Source organism: Drosophila grimshawi, unplaced genomic scaffold, assembly GCF_018153295.1.
Source record: "Drosophila grimshawi isolate 15287-2541.00 unplaced genomic scaffold, ASM1815329v1 contig_1377, whole genome shotgun sequence".
Taxonomy (NCBI): Eukaryota; Metazoa; Arthropoda; class Insecta; order Diptera; family Drosophilidae; genus Drosophila; species Drosophila grimshawi.
Window position 1 is genome coordinate 22,177,584 of NW_025062900.1, and position 21,976 is coordinate 22,199,559.

Here is a 21,976-nt window from a genome sequence, read left to right on the forward strand (position 1 = left end):
CCGATTTATGGTTTGCTTAAGATTTTAAATAAATATATTGTATACAATCTCAGACTTCAAATCGCCAAGTGATGCGTACAACATTGATGACCATTTTCGCCACTTATTTTAATTAATTTTCCCTTCAAAAATTAATTAATCGTTTAGTTTTCAACCAATAAATCTAGATACCTTATTTCAATTTGGTGTACAGGGTATACAAAGAAATAGAGCAGTCTCAAAAGGCGTGTGAGGCAAGTGAATCAACGTCCACAGCGACACCGACACCGACACCGATGATGTCAAGCCTAATTTATTTGGCCATTGGAGCACCCGTGACCCGTGGCGGCACTCAGTGCCATTCCCATACCCATTGCCATACAGTTGAGGGCGGCTCAAGTACAGTTGGACGCACTTGTGAGGCGCTCACTTTGCTGTTAGGAAACCATTGATCACAATTGTTTTGTGTGTGGCAGCCTCATCGATAGATTCGCCTGGCCTTTTGTTTTGCTGACAGCCCGTACCAAAATACAATATACACGAATGTGTATATATATACAAATATAGACGCTAACTGAACGGCGCCCTCGTGTCGCACATATCATGCAAATTAATAATAATTAAGCGTGCTTCAATTTCCGTTAGCTTTTGTCTCATTTTTAGCGTACAGCAATATCGACTAATCGAGATGAAAGGCAAAGATTAGCCGGGTGTAGACAAAAGACTTGAATTTGTATATGTTGTGGGGTAAGTGCTGCTCCCATCTCAAGTGGCAAACAGCTGGGAAATGTCGTTAATGGTGCGAGTAAATGCCAAACAGAGATAAACAACCATTGTGCTAAGCGTCAAGCGTCAAGAGCTTCTCCATTATGTATCCTCTATTTATTAATAATCATCAGAGACCAAATTATGACTACAAAGGCATTGCTTTTGATCCAGCTCTGACAAACTTGTGCAATTGGAAAATTTGGTTTGTGGCTACATACGATTTTTGGCATTTTGTATCAAAGTTCGCCGAACTGTTGTGAACATAAATTAAATCAATTATATATAAGTACTCATTCTTACGCAAGACTAAATTCCTACATATAAACACAAGAGTAGGCGGGTATTTTTAATTGCTTCATAGTCAATATGGCTGCTGAAAATATTCGAACCAAAACCAAAACGAAGATCCGGCGATTTAAAGCCGCAATCTTAAGATATCAGTGGTAGGATGTCATTTCTAAATATGTACTTCAAATTGCTTATTAATATATTTAATGACATAATAATAGCAATTATTTACTGTACAATCATAAATCGATGCTGTTGCGTGTTCTTTGTGGGTGATTTTAAGTGAAAATTAATGTTACGGTCTCTGTGAATAGTTATGTTTATTACTAATTGAGGATTTCCTACCAGAGGTCGGGCTATGACGTTGAGTTCTTGTTGAACCATATATATATATAAGTAGAATCATCAATCATTATTTTAAAAAGTATGAGTTTTGGTAGAAAAATGTATATTAAAAGAAATAAATAAAATTGAGAATAATGTACATAGATTAAGAGCGACAAGCATATTATTTATCGCAAAATATTTGCTTCACTTTTGACAAAGCTATGCAAATGAGCCTCTCTGTAAGCCTACCCCAGTTTTTATAGACACACACACACACACACACGCACGAGTGTTGAGGCGCTTTCAAATTTTCACGCAATAAATTTCCATTTTGTTTGGAATTGCATGCGACGTTTAATTTAATTTGCACTTAATGTGTGTATTTAAATATTAAATATTGCAAATTATTTATTTAAAAGCAGCTTTGCTTTTAACGCCGGTGTGTATTTGTCGTGTTGGGTCTGTGTGCTGTATATTTATAGCGCTTGGAGACACCGACCATGTTTTATTTATAATATTTTAAGTACAATGAGCAAATGACGAGCGCACAGGCAATAAGTGTTTGCATAGGCCTCGATTTCCTCTCTCTCCCTCTCTATTTCTCTCTCTCTCTGTGTATGGGGATATGTAAATATATTATATTTATAATACATACTTAAGGGCAGCAACAGAACAAACATCCAGCAACAAACAACAAATAATAAGCTGCACGCCCATTTGCACAGCAATAAAGTCAATTTAGTTAGTGCGGCGCTGGCTTCATTAAGTGCAGCCAAATGCGCGACATCGTCAGCGACGACGACGACGACATCGTCAGCGACGTCGACGACAGACACACGCACATAAGCAACATTGCTCAAATCTTCCCCTAAATCCCAGCCCATGAGCAGGGTACAGCTGCCAGAGCTGCCCCTGCAGCAACACTTAGTGCTACATGTACAAATATTTGACGTAGGTGCTGTTGCCTCTTTTTATTATTTTTTCCTTCTTTTTGTATGTTTATTTGCTGCGTGTGAATGAGCTCTCAATTCGTTTGATAAGATGACAGTGACGCTGATGATGAGGTTGATGTTAACTGAGGCTGCTTATAATCAAATCTGCGTATATTATATACCTAGAAGGGCAATGCTGGGAAGATGAGCGGCTGCGCTGATAATCAAGATTAATCAATTCGATTACTTCAGATTTCACAATAAATACAATTATCTTATTGCTTGTCAACTGAGTGACTTACTTGTTTTAAACTTAACTTGCATATGAATTTGCAAGTCAATTTTAATAATTTGTAATTGAAATTCCACAATGCTTGATATCTTTCTGTTTGTGTCATTGCAAAGCTCAGGTAAAGCTCATTAAGTCGGCAACAGCTTAATAATAAACTGGCGCCGGTCGGGAAATTAAAATATTTAGGTTTAAGTTGTGGAGGTTTATTGTTCACAAACACTTAAGAACATGCAATGTTACGTGCCCAACACAAATATTTAACAAACTAATTAACTGACTCTTTCTTGCGGCTAACAATGTAATGAGAACAAAATCATAAAAATCATAATAGGATTAATAAAGATTGAGATTGATAATCTTCAGAACTCTGAAATCATGTCAACAACTTAATCTTACAATAAACCGAAAACTAAATCCAACTAAATACTTCTTACTCTTAATGTAACCAAATTAAACTGTAAGCTATATTTAAAGGCGACCTAAACTTGTTATCAAACACTTTAATTATGTATACACGATAGATGATAGTTGTCAAGGTTCTTTGAGAGTCGTATCCATGAATATTTGTCTTCATGGACCCCTATGTCTCAATTTGGTATGCAATACAAAGTTTTTTTTATTCTTTATTTTGCATAATGTGCGTTTAATAGGGCTGCCAGCGTTAGCTGAAGTTTGTGAAGCTGACAAAATGTAACGCATACGCCATGTGGCACGTAAGGGCATTGTTAAGGGCTTACCACCAGTATGGGTGTCTGTGTGTGTGCGTGTGTGTGAGAGGACTGTGTGTGCGTTGTTAACATTGCTGCCTTGAAACTGATTATTACTGTTTGACACATTCGCTTGACTCAACATCAACATCATCAAGCATACGACACGTTGAGCGACTTATAGACAATACACAATATATATCATGTGGGATATGTATGTGCAGCTCTGTACGCGTATGTGTAAGTGTGTGTATCTGTGTGTATGTCTGCGTTTGGGGCTCTCATCGAGTTGCACAGTCGTAATACGCTTTAGTTTTGCAATAGGCTTCGCGGTTGCCGACTTGACAAGCAAACAAGAAAGTGGCAGCGTAAATGAAAAAATAAATAAACACGAGAATTGAGAATAGACGTAAGACTATGAAATAGAATTTGTATATGAACGGGTAGGAGAAAAGGCAAAAAGTCAAAGACTTTTGGTGGATGTGCACTCATACAAGTATTCCGTCTTTAACATTTTGCAGTGTTTTATGTAACTTTAAAAAGAAATAGACCGAATGTGATAGTCTTGTAAATTTATCATTATACTAATTACAAATTACAAATTTTCTTTATGCTTTACTAACCAAAATTAATCACATACTACTTTTTTTTATATAGAATTAGTTCTTAGTTAACTTAAGTCTAAATATGTATAAAGAGTTGAGATAATTGTGAAATAACTAATTTAAATTTGCTTATAAACAATTTTTGATTGAAATTTGTCAGAATTAATTTAAGCGTGTGAATATTCTGACTGTTAACATTACTTTTATAAATTAATCAATTTTACTAATTTCAATTTTGCCATTGAGCTTCATGCTTTACTAGCCAAATTAATTCCTAATTCGTTTTTGTTGCCCTAGCTTAGTTCTATGTTAAATTAGGTTTAATACCTACAGAGAAAACTATGATGTAATTAATTTATAGATTTATTTTATGAAATAGTCATTTAAAACATTTTTTATATCACTTTCTCTGCGATGAATAAGCCTATTCAGTTAATTTAACGGTTCAATTCGACTAATTTAATAGTGCCCAACACTGAATAGTAAATTCACCGAAAAAGATCATGAGGTCAGGTTTACAGCGCATCGACAGCTCGTCTGTGGGCACATTGTAATTTTTTTCGCACTCGCATTTTATAATCTTTAGTCGGGCAAAGCTGTTGCTGCTAGTTGCGGGCTATTGCCCCACAGCGCATTACATTTGATTATGTGTCTTAGCGTGTGTGTTTGTGTGTGTGTGTATTTTAGTGTGTGAGTGTGTGTGTGTGTGTGTGTCGGGTCGGGTATTACGCCTTATAAATTCGTTTGTCCGCTTGTCCACTTTTCTCTTGTCCCTTTTTTTTTTGCCATTTTTCCCCCATTTGATGAGAGGCGCAGTAAAAAAGAGACGCCGACAGCAGCGGCAACGGCAACGGCAACGACGACGGCAGCAACAGTCACAGGAAGGAAGCTTCAAGACGCGATTAAATCAGCAAATAAAATAGCAAGTGAATGGCAAGAGAGCAACAAGAAATTGAAGGCAGCTTGAAGCGTATTTGCGAATGCAAACGTTGCAGAAAACAAATAAAAGAAATGCTCAAAATAAAGCGTGAGCCGGTAGAAATGCAAACCGCAACAACATCAAAAAAGAAACAACAACAAAATAGCAAAAAATAAAAATAAAATAAAAAGTAAAGTAAATAAAAAGGTCGAGAAATGAATTTTTCAACCAAATTTGTTATGAATAAGGCAAAGAAGACGCAGGGGCAGTGAAGAGGGGGAAGAGCGAAGCAAACGAGCATTGACTGACTAAGGTCGACTGCTTGATTGAAAGCATGGATAAACGAAGGACAGGAAACATCCACGCTTGAATGGAAAATTGATTACAGCATGTGCAGAATTTGAATAGGAGAGGGGGCAAATTATACACACGTGTGTGGTTTACACACATACATATCCACACACATAGATAAGCATGCAAATTTCAAAAGATTGTCTACATATGTTATCACCATCAATTTGATGAGTTTTTGCACAAACGTCGAAGCTACCACTCATGTTGCACAATAAAAAACAGAAAACAGAAAACATGCAGATAAGTGATAAGAGAAATTATCATTAAAAATGATATACGCATGCTGTTGAACTTGGGGTATCAACAGACTATTTTTAGCTGCATGTGGCGCGTTTCATGCATTTTGCATAATAAAATAAATACCCACAAATAAGTCAAATGAAATCTTAAGGGATATTGTAATTGCATTTGTCTTTAACAATAACCGTTTAATTTATTTATTAATTATATATATCATATTTGTATGTATATTATATTTTTATTGAATTGCTTAAGATATTTTTTCTATTGCAGCAATTTGTTTACGGATGACTCACACAGCAGAAGTGAATAATCGAGTGATTTAAAGATCAAAACACAACGAAACTGTGGGAATTTAGAGAGAATGGGAGATAGTAGAGGAGAACGGGAAAGAAAGAGCAAGTTTTTTTTCGTTAAATGTATTTGAAATATAAATTTACTTTTGTAAGTCAAAGAGTACTGAAGTAAAAGTAAAAGTTTTTCTTTTTTTAATTGGCTTATCTAAGGAAAGTCAAATCGCACTTGTCGTCATAAGAATTTAGTCATTTTAATTGCAGGTACATTTTAATTATGCAAAGACCGCAAAAATTGGATTTAATTATTTGCTCATTACTTGTCTAACTGTCTGTCAGCAATGCAAATATTTCAAGTGCTGTCTGCACAGCAATTGAATTGAAATGTTTCCATATGTATATAAATCAGTAATTTTATATTTATTTGCATAAGTGTCGCGTTTATGTTGCACTTTTGTTTTTATTTCAGTGAACGTCAGATTTAATTGAAATGTATTTCTATTTATACACAATTGCATTCAATTAATTACATTTTATCTAGCTGACTATGCTACGAGATTTGCTTTTATCTAGTATGTTACAAAGAAGCCACAACATATCCGCTTATACAGGCACAATAATTTACCTGGCCCGTGTTTTAGGGCGCAAATAAAAAAGGCCCTCTGATAGTAATGACACTGAATAAAATACCCAGTGAACTGCTCTAGTGTGGGTTGGGGTTGATAGCATACGCAACAATGACAACAAATCGCATTATTTTGCCATCTTTGGGCAATTACGTGGCCAGTTCAAGTGGCATTAGCCACAGTCCGTATTAGCCACAGTCAGCGGGCCAATTAGAGTCACAATACGCAGCACAAAGTTAATCAAGATCCTCTCGAAAGAAATTCAAGACCAACTTAAAGTTAAAGTCAAAATAAAGTTACGTGTCGCTGTCACGTCCCCACCCCCTTCCCCCTCATTCGCCTCGCCCTCCACCGCATAAAAAACACTTTGGCAAATCATTGTCTCAAGACAAGCTAGTAAATTGCTCCAACTGGAAGTTGGGGGAGATTTCATTCAGTTACTTTTTTGTATTTTATTTTATTTTGTTGTCTGTCGAAAGACAACTCATTCGCATTGGTAGTAGTTTCCCAAGCTTTTCGCGCTTGTTCTGACAGCGGTCTGTACAGGAAAACGGATGGGAGTGGGGTGAGCGGCCAGGGCGAAAGCATTTTTATAGCAAGTCAAAAACCTATTAATGCTCAGCCAGCGCGTTCAACTTGTTACAATTCTTTACGTTTGACTCTGTCTGTTTTTTGGTGCTTCCGTTTGTTTGCGAACTTTTTTTTTTTTTATAATACACTGTAGTATTTCATTTTATTTGGGGTATATGTATGGTGACAGGCACAACGTCCAGCTACTCAACTGTTCAGTTTCGTGTATTTCGATTTTCGTATTGGTTGTGAAGAACAATTATTAAATGATTTTCTCGAGTATTCCTTCGTCAATTATTAATTGCAAATCAACAATGCTTCAAATGTTGTTACAAATAAAAATACCATGGGAGACATACAAAATAATACAACATTTTCATAGGGCATTTGCTTGGACGGTCATTTTTAACTTTGATTTGTTAACGTTTCTATTCGGTTTTTTATCTACTACATAGCTATGACTGACAATGTGCAACTGTTCCCTAGAGCATTCCTTAGTCAGTCACTTAGAATTTGTATATTATTATTTATTTCAACAATTTCCGCTAGTTGTCTTTTCTATGTGGCTTTTGCATTAGACTCGATTCAGCTTTTAGTTTAAGGGTACGAGTTTTGAGTTCTCTGACTTCTGACAACCACACGAATTTATCTGCTGTGTGTATCTGTGTGTATGTGTCATGTGGCGCATTGTTTGATACGATACAAATTACAGTTACCATCCCGCTGCCGTTCACCCCTCCAACCAACTATCTGTTCACAAAATTTGGCACTGTGTCGCAACGTGAATCGATACATGGCAGCAATAGCGGCAGCAAATTTCATAAATAGCTTCATGTCAGTTGAAATTTTTGACTTTCAGCTTTGACAAGTTGTACACCCTTCCCCGCTCAGCCCCCTCGAATCGCTTGTCATTTGGGAGTAGCGTACATGAGGCCCGAAATGAATCAATTTCAATTAGGGTAAGTGGAGCACCTACACCGAGCACCGAGTACGCCTCTCTGTATGAGCAATCAGTAATTAAGCTGCGTGTGCAACTGTCCAGGATCATTTCGTTTAATTCAATCAGGCAGTGCGAGCTTACATCAAATGGACATTGGCACGAGGACTCCGAGGACGACGACAACGAAGCGTCACGAGTTGAAATAATCACCGGAAATCTGTGAAACGGAAATGGACTCAATTATGGTAGCCAAAAATGGACGTTGGCGGCACAAACAATCATGGCATCGCTTTTAGTCGAAAACAAAATGGTTCTTCGCTCCGTGGCCAATTGCAAGTCCCAAGCCCTCGACTAGCTGTTCGGCATGCCAATGGCTCATTAATTCGCGTTCATAAATTACGCCGGGAAAAGGAGAGGCGTAAAGGTAAACGTACAAATCAATGCAATTCCTCACCATGTTTAATCAAAATGTAGGCGAGAACTTTGGCTGAAACAAGCGCCTCAATTTGCTTATCACAAAAAAAAACTCGTCAGACAATTTGGGTATTAATCTACACAATAATAAATTATTGAAAATCGCGGAGACTGTCATAAATTGTTACGCATTTTTGGGGACTTTTTCTTGCCACTGGGGATTTTCTCATAATCTCATGCTTTTAGCTTAAGAACTTTGTGAATGGAATTTATAGCTTAGGAATTTTTTGTTGTCTTGGAAAATAAACGACTAAAAATATAATTTGTATAATATTTGAGTTAAGAGTTGCAGCAAAATATAAACAGTATTCATCAATTTATCGGATCTATTTATAAAACACGGATTAATTTATTTAAGAACACTTCAGGAGTATGAGTGCTATTTTGTGTAAGTATACTAGTCATAATAATAAGATAAGTTAATCCTGTTACGTATTATATCTCTCAAGGTTTTATAAGCTATATAGTAACCCATATTTCAGTAGCTGGCAAAGCTATAAAGCGTACAATAAACGAACAATAAACTTAATAACAAATGCTAAAAACAATCTAGGAAACTAATTTTATCTAATGAAAGTTTCGACGAGAGCTGGATAAACTTACACCAAACACACAAGTTACGCATACGCCCACTGTGCGTTGTGGTAATGGAATCAGTTGCCAAAATCCGACAAATAAAACAATTTGAACATTCAATCAAATATCAATACTTACAATTGTGGCCACTTATCAAAAAGAGAGAGAGACAGAGCGAGAAAGACAGGGAGAGAGAGAGAGGAATAGAGAAATAAAGACGACAGCGATTGCGGCTTTGGTTGCGCCTGCAGCACGGTTTGTTGCAGATAAACGGAGTCAAACATTGGCCCAATTAATGTCACATATACACACACACACATACACACCCAAGGAATATAAATTATATTTGAGGTGCAAGTGGTTTTTATTCAACTCTGCCACCACAAACCACCACAATCTGAGACATTTGGAAACTTCTGTTCTTGAGCACAATTTGCATGGCACATGAGTTTGTAATTGAATTAGTTTTAATACGATATGCGGCACATTTTGATAGTAGTAGCTGCAAATCGCTGATAAGAGAACGTTTTACTTTTGTTGTTGTCGCTGGTGTTGTTGTTGTTGTTGCATTTATGAGCGCACAATTGTGCACAAATTGCTTGCACAAAAACTAAACAGAGGCAATGCCAAAAATATAAAATCAGCAGCAACAACAACTAGAATGCAGCGTAAACAAAAACAAAACGTATTATTGTGCGAGTTTCTGATTTTGCCTTTTGTGCTTTTATTTTCGAATTTCGAATTGTTGAAAATTATTTGCACTGCATTTTGCCACTACAGTGAATAGGTCGAGCAGTAGCGGCAGCAGCGGCGGCCGGGCATCGGCATCGTGTAGTATCTGTGAGATACGCGATAAAAAGCTTACCAGCTGTTTTTTTTATTTGTCTTTTTTTTTTTACCTTCTTTATTGTCGCGTCAATTTTAGCAGCAGCTGCCACATGCCCCTCGCACGCCGAAAAAAAGAACCACAAAATTACTGAGAAAATGCAAATAACAATAAAGATGCGTTTGCTTAGCGTTAACACTCTTGGAATTGCGAATAAACGCTTTACGCTGACCGCTGCTCGCGATGTCCGATAGCTGTATAAACCGTTACGTTCTTAACGCGTCGCATGAACTTTTCAAACTGAGACCTCAGACCTCAGACAAGCCAGCGAGCGAGCGAGCGAGCAAGCAAGCGAGCGAGCAAGCGAGCAGTCGAAACGAGCGCAACGAGCGTCCCGCACACGAGCGACAAACGAAGAAAATTACGACGATTCGCCGGTCACCGGCAGAAGCGAAAGCAGCAACAGCAACAGCAACGGCAAAGGCAATGGCAATGGCAACGGCAACAGCAGCCGCAACCCCGGCAACGAAGGCATCCAAAAAGGAAATGTGGATATGGGGTGGCGCTCAAATGTTTGAGTGATTGTTCGTCGACATTTTTGAGTGAAAATTTACAGTGCATGCAAACTGTTAACAGCTGCGACGCAAATCCAAATACTTTACACTGTAACCCTTAAAAATGATTGATGATAAAACGTTGAATTCCTTGGATTTGTCACACGAATGTTACAGGTAAATGCCTCGAGGTCCTGGATGAGTCAGGCTGCAAAAGCTTAAACCATTCACGAATATGTTTCAATTCTACCATTAATAAATGTTGTAAAATTATGGAAGCGAGTGAAAACTACACTGTCCCACGAAATTCTGCAAGTATACGAGTATGTGTTATTAGAGGATTTTTCGGCTTTCCCCTGAAAATATACCTCAATTTTATTTTATTGAGTGCAGTGATAGCGAATGCATTTTTCGATTTCCCCATAATCCTTGCAGTTCGATAGGTTCTCATCGGATTCTCTCTTTAACAGATTAACAATGTTGTATAAAATTACACAAGAGAAGTTTTCATCTCAAATACCCCTGTAGTCCTTTTAACCAACGAGGTCTGCCTATTGGAAAAAAACAATAAAAACGACAATTTCTTACAATAAGGTCCTCTCCTGGCGGATCCTGGCATGTCAAGTGCCAATCATTTGGTTTTGATTCAGACTCATTTCCGTTCGCATTGTAAATGAAATTTTTTATTTTGGTGTTTTATTTAAAAAACAAGCTTCTTGATTGCATGTATAAATACTACATGGGTTAATAATTTGTCAAATAGTAATATAAGAATTTGTATAATTGATGGCTTGGCATTTAATATTCAAAATATTAAGTGTACTTTTTATGTGTAAACTCTTACAAAATCACATATACTGCTGCATCACTCACTGGTCGTTCTTATTTTTGTTTGTTTTTCTTTTTCTTTTTGGTATTAAAAGCATCAAAGTATTTACCAAACTTAACAGTGTCTTAGGCTCAACATAAATGACTAATGACTACAATCAGGCACAATGTTAGGAAAAAAATTAGCTGAAGAAGTAGACCGAGCTCAGAACATTGTTCAGATCAAAGTCACCTTTTTGTGGTAATTGCCGCAACGTGCGATTCAACTGACGCTTGGAAAGATCCTCAACAGAGCCATCGTTGGTGAAGTCGCTGCAAGAAGTTGAATATTGTGATTAGTCAGTGTAATTAACAACAAGCCGACAATGTGTAACTTACTTATCACGAAAGCTATACGTTTGCCGCATAAACTCAGACAGCTTTTCTAGTATGGGTTGCGAGTGTAGAGCAACGAATTGCTCGCGACAGGCGCGATTCAGTTCGGGCACCCTGCACGCATGTGTCCAGAAACAGTCGTGGACAGAGACGAAGGTAATACCCTGTCGTTCGCAGTGGAGCGAGGTGAGCATCATGTGCGACGAGTCCAGCGAGTGGATGAAATTTGGCGGAAAGGCGTTCTTCTGCTTGAGTATATTGGGACGCTCGTACATATCCATTGGCATGTTTGCATTCACGCGCAGTCCACTGTTGCGCAGGACAGGCTTGGCCTCCTGCCGATTGTAGGGCTGCACAACGGGCAAACCCAGCGGCGTTATCCACTCCACATTTTGACTGCAGACGCCGGCAATGAGTCGCGCACATTCCGTGAACCAGTCTTGAATCTCACGCGTTGAGGTGAACATTTCGCGCAGGCTTTCAAAGGTCTTGGTGGTCAAGTATGTGGACGCTGGCCACACCCAATCTTTGGGAAAATCATCAATGTCTTTCAATTGCCGTGCAATTTGTAGACGCGCTCCGTAACGAGTGACACCATAAACTGTAGTCATTACCGTCTGCTTGATCACCTTGCGCCGCACGAAACCTTCCAGAGCCTGCGCCACATGCAGTCCGCTTTGGGCATCTGTTTTGCGTGTGCGCTCCACCATCGTCGCCACAGCACTGTACACATCTTGGGGTATGGCAGAGGGTGATAGATTCACACTACACGCGCCCGCCTGATCTCGGCCGAGTGCCGCATAATGTTGCAGGCCATTGCAGGAGCCATCCTGATGGATGGGAAAGCGACTGAGATAGGCGGCAGGATCAGGTGAACGTTGCACCTTGGCAATCTCCATGCAGCAGCCAAGCGTTTGCCACGGCTCATCGGATTTGGCCCACCACATGCGACCCGTTAACGGATTGTCTGCCGAGTCCAGAATGTCGGGCATTATCTCCTCAGCGTACAGCAGGCGCTCGCGCACTGAGTCGCGCTTCTTCATGCCCGTCAAATTGATGCAGTGCAACTTCAGCCAGCTGAAGCCATCGACGCCCAACGGTTGTGCCTGATCAAAAATGAGCATCGATCGAGCCAAATCCGAGCCCAAGTGATTCAAATGCGGCGGGACGGGATAAACGCGACCACGAAAGTCCATATTATGTGGCAGCCAAAAGACCTTGTCGCGGTACTGCAAAAAAAAAGACAATCAAAAACGTCGGATTATATTATCTAGATTTTATATATAAATGTGTCAATAATTAAATTAAATTAAACACTTACATGTTGTGCCAGCGACAGGCGATAGAGTGCATCGCACCACAAGCTGTACATTTCGGCCTGTTTGCGTCGATGGCCGAGCTTATCGCGGAACTGTTTAGCCCGTTCCGCCGGCGATACTGTTTCGCTGTCCTTATCGGACGATGGCAACGTGGGCAACGGTGGCAATGAGCTGGGCGGCTGGGGTACATCCAGTTTGGCATTGCCGCCATTCCGGAATACTTTAATAATGACGTCCAGCAGCTGGGTGTTGACACGCCACGGCACACTGGCCAGCTGATTGAGGGAATCAATGGCCGGATAGAGATGTTGAGGATTGGAGGAACGTATGCGCTCCCACTGCTGCACAGCCTGATGTGGTAATCGTATCAGCTCCGATTTGTTCAGCAAATAGCCACCGTTGTGTGGCGTGCTCCACGGCTGCGGTGGACACAGCATGGGCACCAGATTCGAATCAAATGTAAGAGTTTGTTGGCGCGAAGCGCGCAGCAATCGTGATAGCACCGGATGCGGTTTAACCTCCTCCTTCACCAATCTGCCCTGGTTGCGAAAGAGCGTATAGAATGCGGGCAGCAAATTATGTGACGCCATTGTTGCAGATGTTGTCTTCGCTTTGCTCTTCTGGCGCATAATATGCGCATCGATTTTAATGTCGCGCATAAGGATGTTATAGAGGAATCTGCCGACACCAGCGAGCACATTCGTTGGCCACGGCACCTCCGGCAGATCCATGGAGGGTCCACTGTGGCGCTCGTCGTGCACCAATCGCTGCCACATCTGGCGCGTATTGTCCGTGGTGCGTCCACTGTCCCAGAGCTCACAATATGCGCTGTATATGTCACCGATTTTCTCCAGAATACCATTATGTTTCTTTTGTTCGATTTGATAGCATTGCTGCACCTTCTGACCCAGTTCCTTGTACAGCTGACTCACCGTCGGACTGAATGTCTCTGAGCCTTCGGCCAGTTTGTACAGCTCCTTGATCAGTATGTCAGCAAACTGTGTCGTGTCGAGTACTTTCAAGTAGGTGTAGTAATTCATATAACCATGCGGCTTGAAACGCACCTGAGCACGCAATGTGTTCAGATCTCGCACAATCGCTGCCGAGATTTGCTTGCGCCAGCCTTGCTCCAGCTCCTTGAGCTTCGAGCGCTGCCAAGTAAAAAAAAGGGAACATGAGAATAACAAAATACACTATAGCATGCACAACTTACACAATATTCGGCATTGGCAAACTCTTTAGTCTTCTCAATGGACTTGATGGTAATGTAGCCATCCAGTTCCACCTGTAGCTGCTCGCGTGCCAGCTGTTCCAGCTGTGTTTTGCTATAACCGCGCTTAGGATTCATAATGACACAATCTTCGGCTGTGACATCAGCCTCCAGCGTTGCACCAACGGGCAAAGTCTGCGCATTGAGATCGTTGAGCAGCTCGTTGTCATAGCCCAACGGGGGAGGCACATAGACGGGCATAAATTCCGCACGCACGCGTCTTATAGCATCCAGAGCAATATCACGTTGATCCGATACAAATTTGGAGCGATCCATGATTTGATTTAGACTGTAGCCTTGTTGTTCCGCCTCTGCTATGTACTGTTCAATTAACTGTTGATTCTGTGCATTCGACTCAACGCGGCCCAAACACTCGAATGTGGCCGCATACGTTTGTTCGCTAAACTCCAAGCCATCCTCATGGATGAGCTTAAAGAGTTCCTGACAGCGGTCAAAAGAACCCTTGCCCGCATAACCATGCAACAGTATGTTGTAAAGATCGATGGTGATAAGGTTGCTGCTTAGTTTTGGATGCTGTACGCTGCTCTTCTTGGTGCGACTGCGATAGGCAAAGATGGTGGACAGAGCACGGTTCAGCATGTTGGCTGAGACGCAAACATTCAGATATGTGGTTAAATTTATGATCAATGCACGCTGTTTGGCCATACGCTCCTGCTCCTCATTGACGTGCACCTTTGACTTGAAACTATTCAGAAAAATTATGAGATATAAATATGCTTGGCCGGACTAGAAGTGGAATTGTATAACAAACCGTTTCTTGGACTTGGCTGTCACGGCATTAACATTGGGCACATTAACTGCTGGCACATCTGTTTTATGCGTTTCTTGGACTTCAATATAAGGCTCGATTGCTTCGAAGGGATCCAACAATTCCGTTTCCGGTATATGCTTGGGCGTAGTTAAACTGAAATTCAAATAAGTTTAAGGATTCATTAGAGCGACTGATATAAAATGTGGAGCTGGGTCACTCGTTATTACACAACTTGAATCTGTAGTAACCTACCCAAAACTGGTCAAATCCGCTTCAACATTATCCTGTTGCTCGTTCTCCATGCTCTCAATAATATTTCGATAATTGTGAAAGCTCTTCAGTATCTTATGCACCTCGTCGGGATTGGCAATAACCTGTTTGGTGTACATCTCCTTGCCAAAAAATATCAAAGGCTTGTCGTCGTACAAGCCCGCCTCCAGTATAGAGCTATCTAATGGATCTATATCGATTTTTTGATACTCTGCCGGCTGTCGCGGTGCGGCCTCCTCGGTGCCAGGTTTTCCTTTCTTCAGAACACGCCGCTCCTCTCGGGCACGCTTCTCTAAGATTTGCAATTGCGTTTTCTGTATGAATTCGGCCAATTTCTTGGATTTCAAACGTTTGACTCGCGATTTCCGTTCACTGGCAGTGAGTTCGGTGACTATTGAAAGATTGGGATACGATGTAACAATTGTTTATATTTGTTTAAAAGTCGTTCATACCCTCTAAGAGCTCCACGTATTTTGCGTATCGCGGTTTACGCAAACGTTTCTTTTTGGCCAGCGCATGGGCGTCTGTTTGTGTGGGCGTGGACGAGTGTGTGCGCAGTGCTGATATTGTTGTCGTTGCTGAATAAAAAGTACACAATTTTATAATGTACATAATTAGAAATTAATTTGATCTACTCACTTGCCGGTGCTTGTCGGTAAAGCATTTGATAATATTGCTGATATTGTGTAAAATTATGCGCAGTGCTGCCGACGCTGCTGCCACCGCCGCAGCTGCAGCAGCAGCCGTTTGTTGAGGCAGGCGTTGGCAGTCGCAGCGTACGTCGCACGGCTGTTGCGCGATTGGCGCTCAGCAAACGATACATATTATAGCTGCGGAATTGTAATGTCGTCGTACGAAATTTAATTAATGTTCACAGAATAATGTCCAATGCTTGCATAATATTTTGTTGTCCATTGCGCGTTTCACGTGTAGCAGTCGACAGGGCTGCATTAACAGCTGTTCAAGTAATAGTATCGATAGTTGCTATCGGGATGATAATGTTTGGGGCAGGGCTGCCAGCTTGCGCAATAACAATATTTAAAATTTGAATTTGCTAATCACAGATTTTAACGTTAGAAAAGTAGAAATATCCCAAAAATTATGCCGCCAAAGCACGCCAACCAAAAGGGCAAGCTGCAATCGAGCACAGAGGTTGCCTTCAGGCCACCGTCACCAAACGTATTTCTATATGTGCAGCTGGCTCATGTTGGTCAACTGCCAGACATTCAATATCCACTGGAAATGCATTTGGATCAAGGCGGAAGTCTAATTGTCAAGTGTGTGGAGAACTACAATACCGAGGGCATCATTGCCCAAGATGAGTTCACCACCAAGCCCACGTTTACATTGATATTTCAGCAGGATAACCTCGATCAAATCAATCAAGCTGCCGATAATCCACTGCTTATTAAATTATACATGTGCAAGATAGAAGAGGTCACTTATGAGGAAGAGGCTGATCTGGGATTGGAGAACGAAACGTCGGATTTATTAACGCTGCTGCTGGACAAAGTTGAGGAAACCCAAACGGATTACTATGAGCCAAGAGTTGAAATGGTTTTGCTATCCATGGGGTATTTGGATATTATCAAGTTATTCGGTCATCATCGCTGCATGATGCGTGAGGAACTCTTACTTTATCCAGTGCCCGAGTGCCCAATGGATCTGCGCTACACAATGCACACCGAGTGGCATCTCTATACGCTGGTGCCCATTGCCAAAGAGGTTACATTCACCAATATGGGTTTCATCACATTCGAGTCCATCTACAACCTGAAGGAAGAGTATACGCTCGATCTGCAAACCCTCAATGTTCAGTTGAGCTTTCGCTCAGTGTTGCCCGTAAATCGCCAGGAATACCATATGATACCGTGGTGCAGCTTCACGAAGTGCAATCAAGACTGCATTGCGACACAAGATAATCATCATGTATTTGAATTCTTTCGGAATAGTATGTCTCATAATTCCTGCCCGGGACTCCGATCCCCAATGTCGGTGCAAATGCATCAGCTTTTCTCTCGGCTAATGCGCTCGGAGAATATGAACGTGGATTTTGACTTGATCAAACCGAATGAGGATTTTGCCCTTGTTTTTAACTCATTTCATCGCTTTATTTTGACTGAAAAGCTTTCCTATATACTGTTCACTGCCATCGCTCGAAAGCGTTACGTGATTGCAGTTGATGTTTGGAATATGGCCGAAATTGAGAAAAAAGTTGGGAAGAAGATCGTAAAGAAAATTGGCAATCAGAAAATATTCTCGGGCGTTTTAGATCCAGCTGTTCTACTCTTCCCGGGCGGTAAGTGGCTCTTGCATATCTATCCGACCACGGGATATCTGTGAGCTATTTTATAACTATCGGTCGAATGAAAATATTTTGTCACAGCTTAACCGATAAATTATTTTATTTTATTATAAATTAAAAGTATTCTAAAAGAAATTTCATATCATCTCCTTTCAGTGCAAAAGCTTCGTTTTGCCGTGGAGCTAAAGTATCTGGGCACAAGGAAGAAGTTACCCAAGATAAAAGCACTAGATGGAAGCGTGTCTTCGAACGGCCATAAAACCGATACTCGATATTCGGCATATTCGGATCCGGCATTGAGCACATTTGCGATTATTCAAATTTGTTTGCTGGCACCGCTGGGCGAGTTCTTCCCGGAGCTGAAGATCTTCCGCGAAAGTTTCATTAGCCAAAATCGTTTGCTCTTTTGTCACGGTCATTTGATGGACCCAAAGCCCGTGCAGCTAAGGGATATCCAGCACAATGCCTATTCACGATTTGATCAATATATGCGGAATATGATACATTTTATTGTCGAGAAAAAAGTGCATTCTGTGGAGGAAAAGCGCGGCTATTTCTGTTGTGCTCTCCAAAATCTGATCAACATACTGCTCAAAGTGGTGGGCTGTGATTTTAATCAGCGCGAAAAAACCACCAACAATGTGGAGTTTTCAGTCAGTCACTTTTAATTAACAATTTATACAGAACCCAATAATTTATTGTTGATATTTCCTCATAGAATTTGTGCGCCATTGCCTACAATGAGCTGGAGTTGCGTGTTCACAGTCTGCTGGAAAAGATCGAAGATGATGGTTTGGATGACCTAATCGCGGATAGTGAGGAAAAGATTGAATCTCTAATCGATCATATGAATTCAATTAAACTCTTGAACGCTGTTGGGGATAAACATTTGGCAGATTATTTTTATGAAGAGGTGATTGAATGAATATAATTTATTTTTATTTAAAAATGGGTGTTGCCTCAGAACCCCTAACTAACTACATATGTATATATGTTTCTATATAACAAACATTTTTGATTATTTAACACCATCGATTTGAGTCAAAAGACACACGGTCATCTACTTAAAATCTGAATTTTTATAGGTATTTTACTTTAACCGGGCAAAGAATACCACTGGCAATCTCTTTGAATTCTTTGACTTAATCGCCAAGATGGAGCGAGGCGAATACGCATCGGCCAAAACCTACTTTGAATCGAAAAAATTGCTATCTGAAGCTCATCAGTACTTTACGTTAGTAATTTAAATGCATTATTGCATTACAACTAATCGCATAATTTCCCCAGCGGTTGGATACGCGTTTATCTTGACTATCTAGCCACACGCGATGATCCTAATCCGGAGACAACGGCCAAAGCCACAGAGTGTCTGTTGAATAGCATTACTAAATGTGCGGAGCGTTATAAAAAGGAATTGGATGGTTGGATACTGCTCTATTGTTACTACAAGCATTTCAATTATCCTCCTGGATATTCGTTTGCACGCTGGCATTTGGAAGATAAATTAAAACATCAGAGGAGTATCACCGCCTCGGCGCCATTAAGTTTGTTTGGCATTTCTATGCGTCTACGTCCAAAATTTGAGCATCAGCGCAGTCGCACTTTGTTCGAGTCCTTTAGGATGTTTGTGCGCTTGGGTCTATATGAGTTCGCTCAGGTGATATTTCAGGAGATGCAGCAGGACTGGAGCAAGCCGGAAATCTATATGATTGGCACCCAGCTGAAAATACTGCTTAATCAGTTGGATGAAGACTTTGAGGTCACGACATTTAGCTTTGAGGATAACAGTGAGAGGAACCTGTTGGTGGGTTGTTTCTTTTCTCCAAATATCGTACATTTTTACAGATTTTCTGTCTCTAGGTTAGCTTTAATGCTCAAATAAATGGCAATGTGGAATATCATCGCGGTAATTTTGAAATGGCAGCCGAATACTATGCAGTCAATATCGATCATTCAGAATCTTCTGCAACCAATCCTGATCACTTTATGCTGAGCAAAATGCGACATGCATATTTGACTTTTGATGCTGGCAACTATCAGCAAACCATCGATGCACTGCGCCATTTTAACGCGGGTAAACTACTTTCACTGGTCAAGAGTTATTTGATGGGCAAGGCATACTACAAACTGAAGGATCTTAATAAGGCCACGGAGTGTTTTGTTAACTGCACTACATTCGGTGCACATGTGCCCAATGTTTGGGGTTTTCTTGCACTAATCAATCTACAAATGGGCAACAATTTAAATGCGCTCTCATGCTGGAAACATGCCAGAATCGTGAGTAATATTTTAACCAACTGGATCATTGATTGACATAACCTTGAACTCTCTACTTCCTGTAGGATCCAACGAAATGTATTACAGACGAGATTATCTTTGCTGAACTTGACATGATTGACGTTGACATCGTGGATCTATATATAGATGGACCTAGTCTCGACAATAGTGCATCGTCACTTTTGGAAGACAGTGATACTTAAAGTACATCATATATTATGTGTATAATTTTGTAAATGGCTTCGAAAACAATATGTGTTAGAAATTAAACCAAGTTTTTTCATTGTATAATTAAGATCTATTATAATTAAATAATAATATTTCGATTTCAATGAATCTCCCACTCTCTGTAACGCAGCAACAGAGTTTTGAGGCCATATGTTTCTGGGCTTATTTGGCAATTTACACAGGTATGCCATGGGTTTTTAATTCCAAAGGAGCTTCAGATTATTTAATCACTTCAAACACTACATTTTATTACGCTTGGATACAATACAATTTTACACACAGTAAATAACCAAAATATAAATTATTTTATTTACTTATAAGCTGCACACCACAAGATCATCGCCGAGCAATGCATTCTAGAAAAGCGAGAAACCGGAGTGAACCGAAGAAGGACATTCCTTTCCAGTCAATGCCAAATCTTTCGTTAGAGCCGTATTGCGAGAGCGAGTCATCCTTAAATCCGTATGCCTTGGAATTTGTGCCATCATTTATGAAGAGCGGTGAAATCAGTTCGAAAAAGAAGCAGTCGTTCGCTCAGAAAATGAAAACGGCGACAACCTCAACGACAACATTAACGCAGCGTAAGTTGCCTTGCGGAGATGCATCCTATTTGCAGGCCCAGCGGCAGCTCTTTGAGCTGATGCATCAGCTGGGCGAGAAGCTTATGCCGTTGAAGGCGATAAAGGTGAGTCTGGCGCCAGACGGCCAGGGTATCAATGTTCAGTTTAAGGCTGAGCACGGATCAACCGGCAAGCATATGCTGGACGAGAGCCTTTGCCAAGATGCGGCCCTTCATTTGGAGCTGAGCAATCGCTGCTCCATATCCCGAAGGCTGCCCAATGTGTTGGCCGCCAATTTCATGGCCCGTATGGGGGAAGTCCTCAAAGATAAAATGGAGTGGAATGAAGACAGCCAAAAGACAACCGCACACAAATTGCAGGAGACTAAACGCAAGATTCACACCACTTCCGTTAGCAAGGACACTCATCATTCACATCAAATAGATTTAAGCACTACCACAGCACTAGTCAGTGATAAGTTCACCACGAATCAATTGACGCAGGAGCCATTCGATCGCAATGGGGTCGTGACCAGCTTCTCAAGACTGTGCAATGCCACCACCCCTCAGCAAAACATCTATTCGAATAATTTGATGCCAGGAACTTCAAGTACTGAAGAGGAGCCAAAATTCGAGTAAGCCTGGTTACAATCAGAGTATCTTAGCGAGACTTTATTTTTAGGCTTTAGGTACTATTTTATTACCCATTTGCTTAGTACTTACTCAAAATAAAGTCCCTTCATTTCTTAAATTAAATTTAATTGTTGCTTTCAGAAAAAATTTAATTGGCGAAATCCTCACGCCCCGAAAAGGATTGGGTCATGTAGCAAAGAAATGCCTAACTGGCTCTCAGAAACGTGTTCCACGTAGCACTTTTACCTCTCAAATGCGCCAATTGCAGATACAAAAGGTAAACCGATGTATTAAACAGTTGAAGGGTCATAATCAATGTTTGCATTTACAGCGCTTGACTATGCAGAAGCCATTTAATAATAATTAAGTACTCGGTGAATAAATTGATCTGCGAATTCATTTTACTTACAAGGTAGGTCAATTAAATATTCCTCCGTGACAATTAACTATCATTGATATTTACAGATCTTTCTTCTGACGAAAGCACTTTATTAAATTCAATATATATATATTTATATGCACATAAATATATATATGAGAAACGTCGGGAATCAAGAGACCAATCATTCAATTTCTTCTGACTTTCTGAATTGTCCTATGTAAAGAGAGGAATAAATTTTAATTTGCCCAGTTCGGATATAAGAAAAATATTACAATATCATTTTGATTAACAAATATTTTATTTAGTACATTATTCGATTTCACTAGAAAATGCATGTAAATATATATTCATGTATATGTATCATAGTTGATTGAATACTTTGGTAAGTTCTGTTGCGTGTGGAACTTATGTCTAAGCATATCATAGGATTACAAATAATTGCTTTACGTATAAGGGGTGCAAAACTATCGCTGGTACTATCGTGAATG

The 21,976-nt window shown here is 40.2% G+C and overlaps 3 protein-coding genes across 3 annotated transcripts; 2 read left to right on the forward strand and 1 right to left on the reverse strand.

Moving 5' to 3' along the window:
* Positions 1-10,948: 10,948 nt before the first annotated feature.
* On the reverse strand, positions 10,949-16,013 carry LOC6566771 (DNA-directed RNA polymerase, mitochondrial). Its single transcript, XM_001993172.3, has 8 exons — positions 15,744-16,013; positions 15,557-15,682; positions 15,087-15,495; positions 14,835-14,987; positions 14,006-14,768; positions 12,795-13,943; positions 11,477-12,702; positions 10,949-11,410 (listed from the first exon to the last, which is right to left on the reverse strand). Exons 1-8 carry the CDS (start codon positions 15,925-15,927, stop codon positions 11,281-11,283), a joined length of 4,140 nt encoding a protein of 1,379 aa, XP_001993208.1. The 5' UTR covers positions 15,928-16,013; the 3' UTR covers positions 10,949-11,280.
* Positions 16,014-16,205: 192 nt separating this feature from the next.
* Positions 16,206-19,950, forward strand: LOC6566772. The gene is made up of 7 exons (XM_001993173.2): positions 16,206-17,403; positions 17,566-18,062; positions 18,128-18,322; positions 18,495-18,643; positions 18,697-19,213; positions 19,270-19,686; positions 19,752-19,950. Exons 1-7 carry the CDS (start codon positions 16,206-16,208, stop codon positions 19,887-19,889), a joined length of 3,111 nt encoding a protein of 1,036 aa, XP_001993209.1. The 3' UTR covers positions 19,890-19,950.
* A 270-nt stretch (positions 19,951-20,220) lies between these two features.
* LOC6566720 lies at positions 20,221-21,600 on the forward strand. Its single transcript, XM_001993174.3, has 4 exons — positions 20,221-21,108; positions 21,248-21,383; positions 21,438-21,518; positions 21,572-21,600. Exons 1-3 carry the CDS (start codon positions 20,264-20,266, stop codon positions 21,471-21,473), a joined length of 1,017 nt encoding a protein of 338 aa, XP_001993210.2. The 5' UTR covers positions 20,221-20,263; the 3' UTR covers positions 21,474-21,518; positions 21,572-21,600.
* The last annotated feature ends 376 nt before the right edge of the window (positions 21,601-21,976 follow it).

What these genes read in the sequence shown, in the direction of transcription:
- LOC6566771 (XM_001993172.3), bottom strand. Translation starts at nt 15,927, where the DNA reads ATGTATCGTTTGCTGAGCGCCAATCGCGCAACAGCCGTGCGACGTACG. An exon ending in TTACCGACAAGCACCGGCAA is followed by an intron (nt 15,683 to 15,743) that starts GTGAGTAGATCA and finishes CTTTTTATTCAG; the next exon opens with CAACGACAACAATATCAGCA. An exon ending in ACAGCCAAGTCCAAGAAACG is followed by an intron (nt 14,769 to 14,834) that starts GTTTGTTATACA and finishes TTTTCTGAATAG; the next exon opens with TTTCAAGTCAAAGGTGCACG.
- LOC6566772 (XM_001993173.2), top strand. Translation starts at nt 16,206, where the DNA reads ATGCCGCCAAAGCACGCCAACCAAAAGGGCAAGCTGCAATCGAGCACA. An exon ending in GAAGCTCATCAGTACTTTAC is followed by an intron (nt 18,644 to 18,696) that starts GTTAGTAATTTA and finishes TAATTTCCCCAG; the next exon opens with CGGTTGGATACGCGTTTATC. An exon ending in GCTGGAAACATGCCAGAATC is followed by an intron (nt 19,687 to 19,751) that starts GTGAGTAATATT and finishes TACTTCCTGTAG; the next exon opens with GATCCAACGAAATGTATTAC.
- LOC6566720 (XM_001993174.3), top strand. Translation starts at nt 20,264, where the DNA reads ATGCATTCTAGAAAAGCGAGAAACCGGAGTGAACCGAAGAAGGACATT. An exon ending in GAAGAGGAGCCAAAATTCGA is followed by an intron (nt 21,109 to 21,247) that starts GTAAGCCTGGTT and finishes TGTTGCTTTCAG; the next exon opens with AAAAAATTTAATTGGCGAAA. An exon ending in GCCAATTGCAGATACAAAAG is followed by an intron (nt 21,384 to 21,437) that starts GTAAACCGATGT and finishes TTGCATTTACAG; the next exon opens with CGCTTGACTATGCAGAAGCC.